The 15,478-nt window shown below is 39.8% G+C and overlaps 1 protein-coding gene across 2 annotated transcripts in view; it reads right to left on the bottom strand.

The window, feature by feature from the left end:
- Nucleotides 1–14,809, bottom strand: part of myot (myotilin) — a 215,740-nt gene extending 200,931 nt beyond the window's left edge. For both annotated transcript variants that reach the window (XM_076292652.1, XM_076292651.1), the window contains exons 1-3: nt 14,708–14,809; nt 2,621–2,653; nt 2,285–2,408 (exon numbers count right to left, since the gene is read on the bottom strand). In XM_076292652.1, the coding sequence (XP_076148767.1) occupies nt 2,285–2,408; nt 2,621–2,628 (132 nt within the window). In that variant the 5' untranslated portion in view covers nt 2,629–2,653; nt 14,708–14,809. The remainder of the gene's footprint in view (nt 1–2,284; nt 2,409–2,620; nt 2,654–14,707) is intronic.
- Between the last annotated feature and the right edge of the window lie 669 nt (nt 14,810–15,478).

The raw sequence follows: 15,478 nt of genomic DNA, 5'->3' as shown, positions 1-15,478 counted from the left end.
GCAAACCGCCTACACTGGGTAAACTTGAAAGCAGAGCTTACCATTGTGTGTGCATTCATGGCAAGCTGTTTTAACATTTAAATGTATTATTCGTAGGAGCAATGAGATATTGATAGTAAATTAAATATAACAGTTCAATTTCATGTTCAAATGTGTCTTATCAATAAAAAAAAAGCAATTCATGCTTTAGACCATTTTAATTTAAAACAAAGTACCGGTTCAGGCACCGTTTCGGCACCGGCACCGTTTTAAAAGTATCGATTTAGCACCGGTATCGGATAAAACCCAAACGATACCCAACCCTACAACAGAGTACACTATCAAAGCAACACTCACTTTGAAAAATGCCTTGAATTTTTGCAATTGCCTTTTTCTAAAAGTGTGGCCGTTAGAATATTTTTGCTAACATGCATGTGTGCATCAGTGTACATACTACCGAAATGACGGCGATCTTGGAAAAGGTCTCCATCTTGAATTTTTTATTGGCCATCCAGTTTTTTCAAAAAGTGGCCTTAACAGAATATTTGTGGCATATTTTCTGTATCACTTTTTGGAAACAGTGGCAATGAACATAGGACAGGAATGGCAGCCATCTTGAAAAATGGTTTCCATCCTGAATTTTTGAGTGACACATACCTTTTCCCAAAAGAGTGTTCCTTGAAGAGTATTTCTGCCTAATTTTATGCTTGCATCACCATTTGAACAATTGAAATGATTAATATTCGACAGGAATGGTGGCCATCTTTAAAAATGGCGGCCATCTTGAATTTTTGAGGGACAAGCATTTTTTCCCATTAACATTTCCTTTAGAGAGTATTTGTATCAAATTATATGCTTAGATCACTGTTTCAATAATTGATATAATAAGCATTGAATAGCAATGGTGGCCATCTTGAAAAATGGCCGCCATATTGAATTTTTGAGTGGCCAGCACCTTTTTCCAAAATAGTGGCCCTTAGAGAGTATCTGTGCCAAATGTCATGCTTCTATAGCAAAGTGAACGATTTTTTACTAATCTGCTGCACTATACATTCAGCGATGTAAGTTATGAACCCATTTTCTACAAGCTACATGTCTTTCTAACATTCCGACATTGACATTGCATTTTCCAACGAAACAAATAAAGAGAAAAAATAACTTTGTACGTGATCTGTCACTGTCTCAGCAAAGCTCTTGTGCAGTCACCTGTTCAAAGGCTCTAGTCTAGACCCAGAGACAGTTGATAGTTCTAGAACTAGCAGACTACCAAAGCTGCTGAATGTATGTTATTTCAGGTTAGTTTGCAACAATATACAAGTTTAACCAAAGTCCTTAGCTGCTACCTAGCTAGCAAACATCACTAGCCATTCCCATTCACTTTCAGTTTACTGTGCTAACGTTAGCTAACTAGCTCGGTTAACAGGCAAAATTAAATGATTTATTCCATGTCTGAAAGTGTGTTTCATTGGCATCACACACAAGCAATGACAAGAGAAAAGTTTATGTTTTGACACACCTATTTAGGAGTCCGGAACTAGGGCCATCATCTAGGTAGATTCGCAACGAGATGAGCTGCGACTAGATATGGTAAATACTTTGCGATGGCTTGCAACAACTGGCAACGACGTGCACCATTTAGCATTTAATTCACACCGCTGCGACTCCTTCTGCGACGGTTTCGTCTCGACGCAGATCTCTGGTATGAGTTGGGCGTTATGTTTTTGATGTGTGACGGCTACCGCAGTTCTATTAGGCTGCAATAAAATCACTAAACACTTAGATAGGAGAAGTTCTTACACATGGGACCGGCACCGGTCCGCGGTTTGCCAATCAATCACACTGCCGTTGCAACGCCTCTAAATGCAGTCCGCTGCCCTGTTTACCGGCAAATGCTACAGCGGACTTAAGCTGCCACCTTGTGGTGAAAAGTTGTAATACATGCACGCTAATGAAGTGCCCATTTCTAAATGGGACCCACTGTATCTTCAATCGGCCCTTGCCTCAAGTATACAAGACTGAAGTCATTGTTCTTCATTAGTTATATCAACAGTTGGTTCAACAGTACCATTGATTTGTCTGACAAGTACACAAAGCATGAGGATGAGCGTGAGGATGGTTGAATGACTGAGGAAAAATGTTTCCTATGTATTAACTTTGTATGGTGAAACAAAAAAAATATAGACTATAATATATATATAAAAAAACATTTAGCTGTCAATGCATCTATTCAGATACAAACTTACTCAAAAATATCTTGTGAGTATGCATGTGAATGTAATTATGTATGTTTTGTGTGTGTGCACACCCTCTGAGGTTTGTTACAAAGGGGCTGGTCCAGGCTTGAATCCTGCTGGATGACCGTAGATGAGGCAGGTTCTCTGGTGCATGGGGAAATGGTCAAGGACACCGTGCTAGTCTTCTTCTGAACCCTGGAATAAATATACATGTTCTAAGTTTACCTTTCACTGACATTTATAGACCTCATACATCTCTAGAAATGCAGTATCACACCTGAAGACATCTTAGGGCCATTTTGTTAAAATAGTACCGAGTAAATATTCATAACAAAATGCTGATTAAAATGGCAAAGTAAATAAGTATCATATTATATACAATATACTGGTAGTAAAGCAATACTTACTGTGCCATATTTCAGGGGAAGTGCTTTTGGTTCCTACACAAGGAGAGATGTAAGTAATGATGTTTAGCTTGGTAACTGCAAAACTAATGAAAGGATGAAAATACATTGAAAATGATTCATGGTATAACAAGACTTCTCACAAATGAAAAGATAATCATTGCATTTGCTCTTAAAATGAATAATATTTGCAGTGTTGACCCACATGTGAAGTTTGTCTGGTGAATTTTTGTTTTGGGGAGCAAGACCAAAGTCCTTTAAGGTAAGTCCCACCACTCGGTGGCCATATTGTAACGCTTTTTGGGCACTTATCGGGCATCTATTTCGGCAAAAATGTGTGTGCGCAAGGCTTCACGACACCAACCTTGCCAATTTGATTAAACATAAGATAGGCCTAGATTAGATGCATACAAACATTAATCATAGGCATATTATATTTATGACATAACATTGGAATTTACTGAACACATTTGAACACAGCCGACAAATTACACAGAAACATTTTCAACCGGAGCAAAAATGCATGAATGTATAGCTTCTGCGCGTCACATGAAACACAATTGACCATATTGGACAAGTGCAAAGCTTTATCATAGGCATGGTACATTTATGACATGAAAAGTGGAACTTATTGAACGAATTTCATCATAGCTGACAAATTATGTAGTCGGCTAAACATTTTAAACTTCCGCAAAACTGCATGAACCCAGCATCGGCGTGTCACATAAAACACAAATTGAAGCATCAGATTGACCATTGGACAATCCTACTGCAAAGCCTTTTCATAGGCATGCTACGTTTAACTCATTGAGTGCCAAAAACGTAATATTAAGTTTTTCCTTCCCATGTGTTGAGTGCCAAAAACGTAATATTACGTTTTTAGCCTTTTTTTTAAATTAAGAAACTAGACACTCTAACACACCTTATATGTGATTTTGGGAACTCTGTGATGAATGGAAATGAAATATATGATGATCGAAAACTCATGAAAACGCACAATCTGGACATTTTATCATAACTCGGTTGCCGCTTTGGGTCGAATCAGTGACGCATGCACGTCAGCTCAAAACCAGGCAATTTTCGTGGGTCTATCACTAGGTGGCAGTCTCGCTAGGTCACTTCCCAGAAACTTTACAGGCAACACTTCATATTTCATGAAAGACGTTATATCTCCATTTCTAGAAAAAAAAACAGTGATTTTGATGAAAACTAGCCACTGTTTAGCTTGCGATTTCTCAGGAACAGAAGCGTGTAGAAATACACGGTTTGCACCCACTGAGAGCTTAAAGTCTCACCTTTCAAACGAGCCATTGTATGTGTTCATAGCTATAACACAGAATATGCTGTGGCTGTACAAAAATCATCAACAATGGTCTAGATTGCTGGCACTCTAGGACAAAGCTTCCGAAAACAGCTTGGCATTCAATGAGTTAAGACATAAAAAGTGGAATATGAACACATTTCATCACACAGCTGACAATTACGCAGAAACATTTTAAATGGAGCAAAACAATGCATGCAGCTTCAGCGCGTCACATAAACACAATTGAAAGATTGATATTGGACAACTGTAAAGCGTTATCATAGTAGAATTTATTGAACGCTTTTGATCACAGCAATACGCCATTAGGCCTACATGAACGTAGCTTCAGTATGTCATCACATCAAATTATAACAGATTGGCCATATAGGCAAGCCTACTGCAAATATGAAAACTTTGTTGGAGAGAGCGAGAGAGACAGAGAGACCTCCACGGTTTGTGATGAGAGAGAGAGAGAGAGAGAGAGAGAGAGAGAGACCTCCACGGTTCGCGATTAGAGAGAGAGACCTCAGTTCGTGATTTGACTGATTCTTGGGCTCTCAGCGGATTGCTGACTTGCACACCGTTTTTAGATGGTGAACGTAAACGAAGGAAAGCCCGGACGGACGGGCAAGACTGACAAGTAGGCGGGCATAGGCCCATCCAGGCCCATCCGTGGCTACACCTATTGGCACGATGTATTCACATCACACCACATGACTGGCACAATGTATTCAGATGTCGACTTTTTTGACACGGAAGGGGCGGGATATGTGTAGACAGATATGTGTGGAGGAGCTGGTAAGGGGACAGTTGGTTGGTGTTTTTAACAGTCTTCTGTAATAAACTCCGGGTTTGTTAACTACGTTGTTGGTGCTTCGTTTTATGTGTAGGGACCCTGAGCAAGCTACTGATGAGGTTTGGTGCTGTTTTGAACAGTATTACTGGTTAAAAAATGCTATTTGGGAAGCGTTTCGCTCATAGCCCTTAGCTAATCCGCTGTTTGCGATTTGGGGCTATAGCGTATACCGGAGCAAGCTCTGTAGTGGTTGATTAACGAAAAATACTGTCTCCAGAGCTTATTTGATGTGTTTCAATGCAGAAAAAGACCCTGGGGTCAATTTTCGCTGGAGTTACACTTTAAGTCTAAAAGCTAATTTCATAACTAGGGTTAGACAAAAACAATTTGCTAATTTAACACCATGGACAGACCTTAACCACAAAGATCAATGAGTCAGCTCAATGCACCCACATGCCACACAATAGCTACAGTTTATGCACAAGAACTATGCTTGTTTATATACTTTTAAATAAAGGCCCAATCTATGCTGCTAGATTATTTTGCAAGCTTCATGCACGGGACATGGAAATAGCTAGGGTATCACTCAAAAATTTTATTGTTTGCAACATGTATGGGCTTCTACTCTACATCAGTGACCAGTCAATGCATGAGAATAATAATAATAATACATTTTATTTGTTACATAGCGCCTTTCAAGTCACCCAAGGTCGCTTTACACACTAGACATTGAGACAAAATGCCAGACGGAGCGGCGTAGTCGCCAGCGTTCCCGTGACATCAAGACAAACAAACAAATTTACAAAAGACGCACAAGACAAAAGATGCCTGATGGAGCGGCGTAATCGCCAGCGTACCCGAGACACCTAACGGTAGACATATAAGACAGACAACAAACAAAAATTAACAAGTAATAAAATAAATAAATAAATAAGAAATTAAAATAAAGAAAAGTCCGTGTTAACTTAACGTTAGTCCCACTCAGTCCAATGGCAATGATATGTAGCTACAGCTGTGTCTTCAGACCAAACCGGAGGATTTAACGTTAACAGGCCTTCAATAAGTGATGTAGGTAGGCCCTAGCTACTTGTAACAGTTAGACTGCAGTCTTCTAGATCACTGGAAGCATAAAGTTCCTGCTTTAACCCTCTCTGGCATAACCGTCTGAAGTCGTGGGCGATCTTGCAGAACAGCAAAGATTCAATCCAGTCAAAAAGTCACTGACATTTGGACTCTGGAAGCACAATTGGACAAAGCGAAAATGTAATCATTAAAGCGAAAGCTTAATTTATCGTTCCATGTCGAATCAACACCTTAGCTACATGCATCCCCTCAAAATTGTAACATTGCGTTGAAGAAGCACAGACTGCAAGGACTGTGGTTGGTCAACTGGCCCCATGTATGGTTGTACTTTAGCTGCCTATTGGGTAGTTTTCTGACATCCTAGTATGCTTACAGAAGCTTTGCAATGCAACTCAGACATGTTTTGGCTACCATGACAGGGCTAGATTATGTACACTGTCTATTTTTCAGTAAACTTTTAAAAGTGGTACTTCACAAGCAGTTAGCCTACTTTTGCTCACAGACATCATGCAAATAACCTGTATTTGTTGGTTACAAAAACTAGGTTGCAGGATTAAACTGGGTCTGTTTCTGGATAACTTTTACAAAATATAATTATAGTGTTTGAATAAACTGGTACTGACCCCAGTGATTGTCCTACAGGCAAGAATGGGGAGTTTAAATATAATTCTAGGCATCAGGGGGCCATTAAAGGGTAACAAGTACCTTGGGTGCCTTCAGGAATGATACGCACGCCCACCTAAAATGTGTGCATTTCAAGTAGTGTGTAGTCTGCTGCATAAAGTTCAACACATAAATTAGCTTGCTTATTTTACAGAAAAATATAAATGCTGTAGCATACTGTCATGCAGTAAATGGGCTAGAGTGCAGTGAAGAGTTGGGAAGCCGTAAGCCAACTTGAAGTGAATACACACACAGGGGAATTCTCTCTCTATTCATAGCTGAGTAGCCTGATCGTTTGGCAATACACCTGCAGGCGCCCCTGACCAAGGTTTATACATTTATTTTGCCAAATTCCTTCAGCTTTGAAGTTAATACATGGAGGTGGGCTATACATAGGAATGCATCTCTTTTCTACAGTCTTCTTTTGGATTTAAGCATGAACTGCTTCAGATTCTTTGGTCCGTTGGGCCCTTTATGGGCATTCAACCCCCAGGAGTGGTTTCATACATGCCATAGTTTGACACAAGTAATCACGTGAAATGTAGTATTTTTTCACAAAGTAATGTTTTTTTGTTGAAAAAATGGCTGGCCACAATTTGGTGGTATCATATTTGATGTGACCTACATAGCCTGTATCAATGATGTATACATTTTTGAAAAGTATTTTGTTTACTTTCTATCACAATCAATAACACAGCTAGGCACCCTACCAGGGGGTGTCTGGACTTACAAGCACTTTGAGTGACTATTAACCAAAGCCCATATGGGGGCTATTTGTTTCTTTTATGGTTTGTTTGTGATTTACTTTGTTACACTTTGTATATGTGAGTGTGTGTTGTCTGTAATCCTTGTCCATCCCCCTCTGTTTAGGTGCTGAGAGCCTAAAGTGGGAGCAGTTCCTGAGGGGTATTTCACAAAACCTAGATAAGGGATTAAGCTGGGATTTTTTGGTTATCCTGGATGAATTTAGCCTTGACTTGGTTTCACAAAAGAGATGGCACATAAGTTATCATGGGGATTTATTCTCTGCACCACCAGGCTAACAGACAGGCTTAGTTAATTCTAATGGTAATTATATTGTCTTATTGGTTCAGCTCTGTCATTCAAATCAGACCTCTGTGTGAATTTCTAAGGAACTTTATTCCATTTATATTCATATTTATTTAATACATGTATTTGCTTGCAAAACACAACAAATTGTCTGCCAACTACTTATGGTTATCATTTTAATTGTGATAGCCTTAGAATTCTTAACATAGGCCTACTCGTTGTTTGCTTCTTTTGTAATCTAGACGTTTGATGAATAGCCTACTGTAGTAGTTGATTGGAAATGGAGGGGCAATTTTTCGAGGGTGTTTTCAACGAATTCGGTTATAAAGCCAATATAAAGGTAGCCTATACAGAGTCGCACATGTGCATCTTTGCAGTGGCAAGCGCTTTTTTAATGACGTTGCGTGCCGAGATAAGGAAGCAATCACACGTGGATGCATATGTAAATTTGCATTCAGTTGGTCTACCACACCTACTCCTTGAAACAACACAGATCTCACATGTTTTTGACGGAAGTACTTCCATCAAAAACATGCGAGATCTGTGTTGTAGTTATTTAATTTCAAGATAGCACTGACCGGCAAACGACTCAAGGTATTGTCTGTATACAGTCCTTTTTAATAAACTATCTGTACATTTACAAAGTTGTCAATGCCTCATTTTATTTGTTAGGACCTTCATACTACCAAAGAAGTGTCGGGCTACTTTGAGCCTCGTAAATGGTTTAAAATCAGTGATCTTTTTACCATGACAAAATGCCCCTTTCGCTGCCCATTTTAGAAGCTTCGGCTAAAAACAGGCTAGTTTAGAATGTATCGGATTAGCGTTTCTTTGCTCCACAATGAACGTTCAAACTCGTTATAATACTAGGCATATCCAAAATCCATTTTACACCTGATTTCCCCTTTAAGAGACGTCTAAAAGAATACCGATAAACCCTGCATTTATACCCAGATGCATCCGCCTGCCACTATTAGCATCTAAAACGCAAACAGCGCAACTTCAAACAGCACGGTATTTTGATAGTCAGTGGCGCAGTTGAAGGATTCTGCTTGCACGCGAGACCATATGGAACATGTATTCCACTAAACCATGCTTTACTAAAACTTACTAAAGCAGAGTATAGCCTACACGCATCTGCACTCGAATATAATTTGAACTCATAGGCAAACCGTTATACACAGTTAATTACTTTCACTATTGACTGACAACGGGTTACCATCGAAAACATAGCCTGAAAAAAGCAACACTTACACCAATAATGTTAGAATGACTGAATAAAAAACCTAAGGATAGGAGGCAGAGGAGTTGCTGCTTACATGTCGTGATGTTTTCAGCTGTGCTTCAGCTGTGCCTTTTACTATAGACCAGGTTTTTCTTGGTCAATGGCATAATGCCACAGTGGCGAATTTTAGATAATGCGCCAGACCACACCTTAGTTTGTTAAGTGCACACTGCTGAGCGCATAGTGCAATAAAAGAGAAGGGCATGGCGAAAAACTCGAGTGTACAATAGGAATACTCTTTGCGTCGGGATAATAATATGCTTTACACCATGGTTTTGCGAAAATAGGAACCTGTCAATTCTAACACTCATATCACAACTCTTAACCTTATCTCTTAACTTAACAAAACACCACAAACAGTTCATAATACAATATAAAATCTTCATTTCCATGACTCATTAACATTTTTGCCAGTAGTAGAATGTTAGAGGCCCACATCATCTTAATATATTAGAGTTTCGCACCCAACCTTCCTGGAGAGACACTGGAGACACCGATGTCAGTTGAAATGATAACAATGTTGGCATACCTGATATAAGCAAGTAAAAACATTAAGCAATAAAGTCTGAAAAATAACAAACAAATATTTTATACGCTTTCACAAATATTTTATCTATTACAAAAATATTAAAGAAGCACTATGCAACAATTTTAGCAAAAATGACCTTAATTATGCAGGTTGTTCTACAACACTTTCTGGGACGTTTGGTGGGTGCTTCGTCTCCCCCTATCGCTTCTCCGCGGAAAAAAACGAATATGTAACTTTCTGTTCCCGGTCCAAAGAAATCCGGATGTGACTCAGCGGAAGTATCCAATCGCGCCTCGAAAATGTAGTTAGATTGTAGTTTCTAAGAAGACTGCAAAACGGACGCCAACTTGGCTTTGTTGCTGTTGAAATTGTAAGTAGCCTACCCTTGGGTGAACTTTGTTTTTGTAATGTGGTTTGATAGTCTCTTGAACAATGTGTTTGCTCGACCGTTTTATTGTGAGCCCTGTATGTGTTTAGCTTGGTTTCTTGATGGCTAGCTCGCTAGCTATTGTGGGTTTAGAGTAGCAGTCACTTGCTACCGAAGCTGCAGGGGGAGCTATGTCGTGAAAAATGCGAGCCCAAATCCGGCTAAAACCCAGAAACAGCGAAGGAATAACAAGACCGGCATAGGGCTTCTTTAATATTGCACCCAATGGACATTTTAGGGCCCTATTTTCTCGACGCAAAACCTGGCGCAAAGCAGATTATTATCCAAACACAATTCCTATAGTAGTTTTTCACTATGCCCGTCTCTTTTATTGAGCAACGCGCCAAGGGGTGTGGCAATTAACGACCTAAGGAGGGGAGCATTACCTAAAAATCGCTATCGTACACTACCTAAAATGCATTGCGCTACTGACGAAGGGAAACCTGGTCAGAAATCCGTGGCGAGTTATATGTTATTTTAAGAGTGCATTATCAACAGTGATATGGGCGGGTGCACAACTACACCCTGCTTCTCTCGTCCACAGGAATGTGCACCAGCACACATCCATGCAAAACAAATTACACGATTACAATTGGAAACATAATTCTAATAAAGATATTACGAAATACGTCTCACAATGAGTAGTTATTCGCCATCATTTGCAAATTGGTAATGACAGTTAAAGTGTAATTCCAGCGAAAATTGACTGAAGGGTGTTTTTCTGCATTAAAACATCAAATAAGCCTTGGAGACAGTAATTTTCGTTGATCAACCAACAGAGCTTGGCCTGGAGATCGCTAAGACATGTGACCAAATGGACGGCAACGTCATCAGAACGCAAAGAATTGTGGGAAAGTTTGGCTCGTTTACATGGGCTAGCGTAGCAGGCCAGTGTCGTGGCATGAAAATAATTAAAAGTTAGCGTGATAACAGAAAGAATTGTGCAAAATCAGTGTTCTTTGGTTGCATGAACACAATTGCATAACGTAAAGTAGTAACAACCAACCAAAGTATATATCTATCTATCTATCTAACCAACTTGGCTGTCTGCAAAAGCACCACAAGATTCCTGGCTGCAGTGTGGCCAATGGTGTTTTTATTGTCTTTTTTCGTGCTTGTTTTTTGTTTTTGTCGGTGGGCTGTGAATCAACTAATGGCACAGGTAGTTCGTACTTCGTGTGTGTACGCACTTAATATAATGTAGTTGTATATGGGTGCTAGAAGTTGGGTAACAGGTTGACGTTCCCTGACCAGTCGCTATGCTCGTAAGGATCCAGTCCTTTGATTCCCTTTTATTTTCTCGTCATACCTCGTCTTTGCATTATGATTTAGTTTTAGGCGGTATGGTCCGACAATGTTTTCTTTAGCCCGCTGCATTTTGTAGGATTATATTCTGTTATCACGCTAACTTTTAATTATATTCATGCCACGACACTGCCTTTTTGTCACCTCTGAAACATGGCTTGTACTATTATTTTTTCCACGCTGGGAAACGATAATAGGATATTCCGTAAAAGCTTTATGCCACTTCTATCGTGAGAACGACTATTACTGTTTATAACACAGCAGGTAGACGGCATCTTGAACACTTCCCTCCATGCAATCGAGTCAGGCGCGTTTTCCTACTTGTTGTTTGTGCCGCGGATTCCCAAAATGCTTTGCGTTCACCACTGGGAATACGTCAGGATGACGACACATTAGCGATCTTTGCAATAGCCCCAAATAGCAAACAGTGGAGTAGCTATGGGCAGTAAGCTAAACGCTTCCCAAATGGCCTTTTTTTAACTAGTAATATTGTTCAAAACAGCACCAAACCTCGTCAGTAGCTTGCTTAGGGTCTCTACACATAAAACGAAACACCAGCAACCTAGATAGCGAACGCAGTGTTTATTACAGAAGACTGTTAAGAACACTTACCGCAGTCGCGCTATCCAGAGAAATTCTTTGGTCACCTCCATAGATATATACACTAGATGTCGCCTTGACTACTGCTGTTCATTGGAACGAATGCGTCAATCGAGACGCCATCTTGCTTCAGTGATCCACTCCTCTATAATGCATTAGCGTCAATCTGGGCAAAGATCTAGCGAAAATAAAATCACCATAAACCGTCAAAATCTCAAGCAATTATCTAGTTTTTTGGGTTGTTCCAACTGACAGGCATGTATTTATGGTTGAGTCTAGAGAAAACTAAGCTTAAGACGATAATAAAGATACATTTTACCCGTCTAGCCCCATAGACTCCCATTCATTCTGCACTAGCTAGCGGCGGCCCCTAGAGGAACAATGAGTAAACTGCAACCAGGTTCGATACAATGAAAGTAAACAGGCTCTTCTAGACAGGCTCTAGTTGAGGCCACATACCCCTCGTCTCGTTTACTCATGTAAGTTGTTATCTCACCAGAAGTTGCTGTAGATCTGTAGAACATTTACCTCTGCTACTACATAGGCTACGCCAGTCGTTACTTTTATAATCATGGGTCAGTGCCATGGGCAAACGAGATGTTGCTGAATTCATAAATGACAAAGCCATGAGAAAGGTGATTTTCTTACGTTTCAACAACAAAGAAGCCGATCTGCCATCATTGTGAGAAGTTCCCAAATTTGTCGCTAATCGCTAAAAAGGTTTTCTATCGCTGGGGATGGCCAAACGTCACTAAATAGGTAACGCTGACAATACAGGAGAACTAGTTTAGCGCTTCAGATCCCTGTACAAAGATGGCGGCGGTGTTGACGCATGCTGAGAAGCAGAAGGCGACATCTAGTGTATATATCTATGGGTCACCTCTATTAACGATTTACGGCTCCACTTACGGCACAGTTGGTAAGTGTTCTCAACAGCCAGTTCGCCAGACTGTCAAAATATAGCCCTTACTGTAGTCTAATATGTGTGTGTGTGGTCAAAAACATCTGATTCACACACAGTCTTGGAAACCAAGTGGCTAAGCCGAAGCCAGTATTTGAATTAAATTAAAGGGCACAGGAATGGGACTTTAGTGTTACTTTGATTGATCTTTTACGAGAATCACTAGGACTTCTATGTCCTATGCCTGGAACTGCACTATTTTATATTAAGATCAAAAAATCTATTTGGTATTGTTTTAAGTATGAAGAGACTTACCTAGTACTCTCTCAAAAGATAATTTTGACTTCATGTAAGAAGACTTTAAAGGAGAACTATGCCGTTTTTTAGCTTAGTTTACCTTAACTGAACAGCTTCAGAGTCATTAAAATGGTTATATGACTTTTTTTTGGGTTGAATGGTGGCCGTCTCGCTTCCCCCTAGCGCCTGTGAGTGAAAAAAACCACCCTTGCAACTTTGGGCCGGCAGGTCGACGGCCTCAGAGACAGAAAACCTCGCAGCCTCGCGATGTAACGAATTGCTTTACTGCAAATACACGCCAGACACCGGCTAGAACAAGGTAGCGATGGAGGTTCTCAATCATTTGTCATGGCAGAGCCAGCGAAAAGAAGCAGAAAGTGTAGGCTGTAGGGGGAGCTCTGCAGAGAAACCTGCGAGCAAAAAGTGAGAAAACTGAGCAGAAATTGCCATAGCGGCATAGTTTCTCTTTAACTTATTTTAAGGAGTCGTATCAAGACAAATTTACTCCACGCACTGGCAGACAAATTTGCTTGTTTTCAGGATGAGATGTCTTAAAAGAAGTCAAGCTCATATTAAAAATAATATCAACTAGATGTTTTTATCTTGATATAAGATTAAGGTTAGATTTTATTAGATAAGCAGTTTTTGCAGTATGCACTTCGTTAGCAAACAGACCTTCTCAATTGTTATTGAGAGTGGGTCTGGAAAAGGTTAATTGACTTACAACTTCCAGCAGGGGCATAACTAGCAGTGAAATTAAACTTAAATTGGTGCATTAAACTCTTTCCAAATCGTTTTAGAAGTGTAACAATCTTGTAAACAAAGGTTTTAAATGCAATTGTTTACTCAATTCCAAATAAATACACGTCTATGCCAGATTAGCAATTGTATTTGTGTGCCTGTGTTTTAGGGGCATTGGAAATGGGCTTCAATGGCCTCTTCTGAAATTTGCCAAATGTTTGTATGGTATATTCCAAGGCAGGCACTATAGTCAACACATTTCACATTACATCAAGTATGGAAATGTTTTAATTCCATTCAGCGCACTGTACAACTTATGCGTCTGCTTTTTCTTGCTGTCCACCCTTTCTCACAAAACATATTTGTGAAAATGTGATATTTCCAAAGCCATTTGTGATTCAACCATTGCGTTATTCCAAGGCTGACTTGGAGGATCCAATGTCTTTCCTTCAACAGAGGACGAGGCCACTTATATATACTGGGTGAGACAGCAAATGGGGGCAGGGGAAATTTGAGACAAATGCTAGTCTAATTTTGTTTCACCAATGGTGTGGTGAATTTAGAAACACTTGTGGACAGATAAATCTCCCTGCAGTTTCTGCTATGTGTAGTTCTACAAAGCATCACAAGAGAGAAATATAACAATTAACAACAGTAAAAAATATGCAAAGTAGGTTAGTGATTAAGTAACTCCAAAACTGTCAAGCACAAAATTAGAGCATAACACTATAAGAAGATTTGTGTCAGCTCTTGAAGCTTGAGTACTGAATTCTGACCTGTTTCTCCTACCCCCTTTAGGAGAAATAAAGAGCAAATCATTTATCAAAAGGAAAAAAGTATTGCAACTACTTTAAGTATTTTGAGACCTTAAGTTAAACCTAATGCTTAATGCTTGAACTCACATGCAATACAGATCTGCGCAGTGTAACCACTCCTAGAATCAAAAGCAAATCTCATACAGCCACTCAAAGTTGATCCTGTGCACTGAAATTGTCATGCTCAGACGACTGTCCGTCACAGTTCACTAAGTATTTACCCTTCCATCTATCTAATCTTTATAACAAAGAAATATAAAAATACACCAAATAGTAAAATCTACAAGACCCTTACCCACAACTTTCCACCACCAATGATACTAATTCCAGGGGAGGCTGAAAGAGTGAAAATAGATTGCAGCAGGGGCTTCACCCTTAGTATCCTTGTCTGACACCCCCTCTCACTGCTAAAGCATTCACAGATCTTTCTCATGACTTCAGTCATTGAGAGACTGACATCTGCAGTGGATCAGAAATGGGGGTGGAGCTTAAAATGCTAGAGCTACTAAGATGGAACAAGATGGGAAGGGGTGGGGATGGGGGTGTGGCGAGAAAGATAAGGGTGGTGTCAATTTATAGCCCCTCCAGTCGCCTCTGCTGACTCCTCAATTTATGGTCAGACCTCAAATATAGACTAGTGTCACTGTCAGTGAACAACAGTACCTGGTCAGTGATGGGAATAGCATGTTAGCTAATCATTGTGTGCATACTGGTTAGGTGCAGCCCTGCCTACTTTATGTTTGAAAGGGGCTTAGGGTTTTGGTGTCTTGGTAAAATGGTCAAATAGCAATAGAGGTGTGGAAAATAGCTGCTGTGTGCTTGACTTCCTACTTCAATATATATAAGCAGTAGCAGGATATACATAGCCTCAGGGAACATATGCGCCTCAAAAGCAGATTTTTGTATGTGATACAGGATTATTATTATATATTATATAAATATTGTACCAAGCTGTAATGCCAGGCATTTGTTTTATTTTGGTTCATATAAGCTGGCTTTATTTTGGTATATTGTCACCACAATAGTGTCCAGAGCAGTGTTTTAGTGTTCATAAGGAACATAGCAA

The sequence above is a fragment of the Alosa pseudoharengus genome, unplaced genomic scaffold (assembly GCF_046254945.1).
Source record: "Alosa pseudoharengus isolate Yale_2024_CS ecotype anadromous, Long Island Sound unplaced genomic scaffold, YU_APseudo_1.1 YU_APseudo_1.1_scf_19, whole genome shotgun sequence".
NCBI classification, from domain to species: domain Eukaryota; kingdom Metazoa; phylum Chordata; class Actinopteri; order Clupeiformes; family Clupeidae; genus Alosa; species Alosa pseudoharengus.
This window is presented reverse-complemented; position numbering and strand designations above follow the sequence as displayed.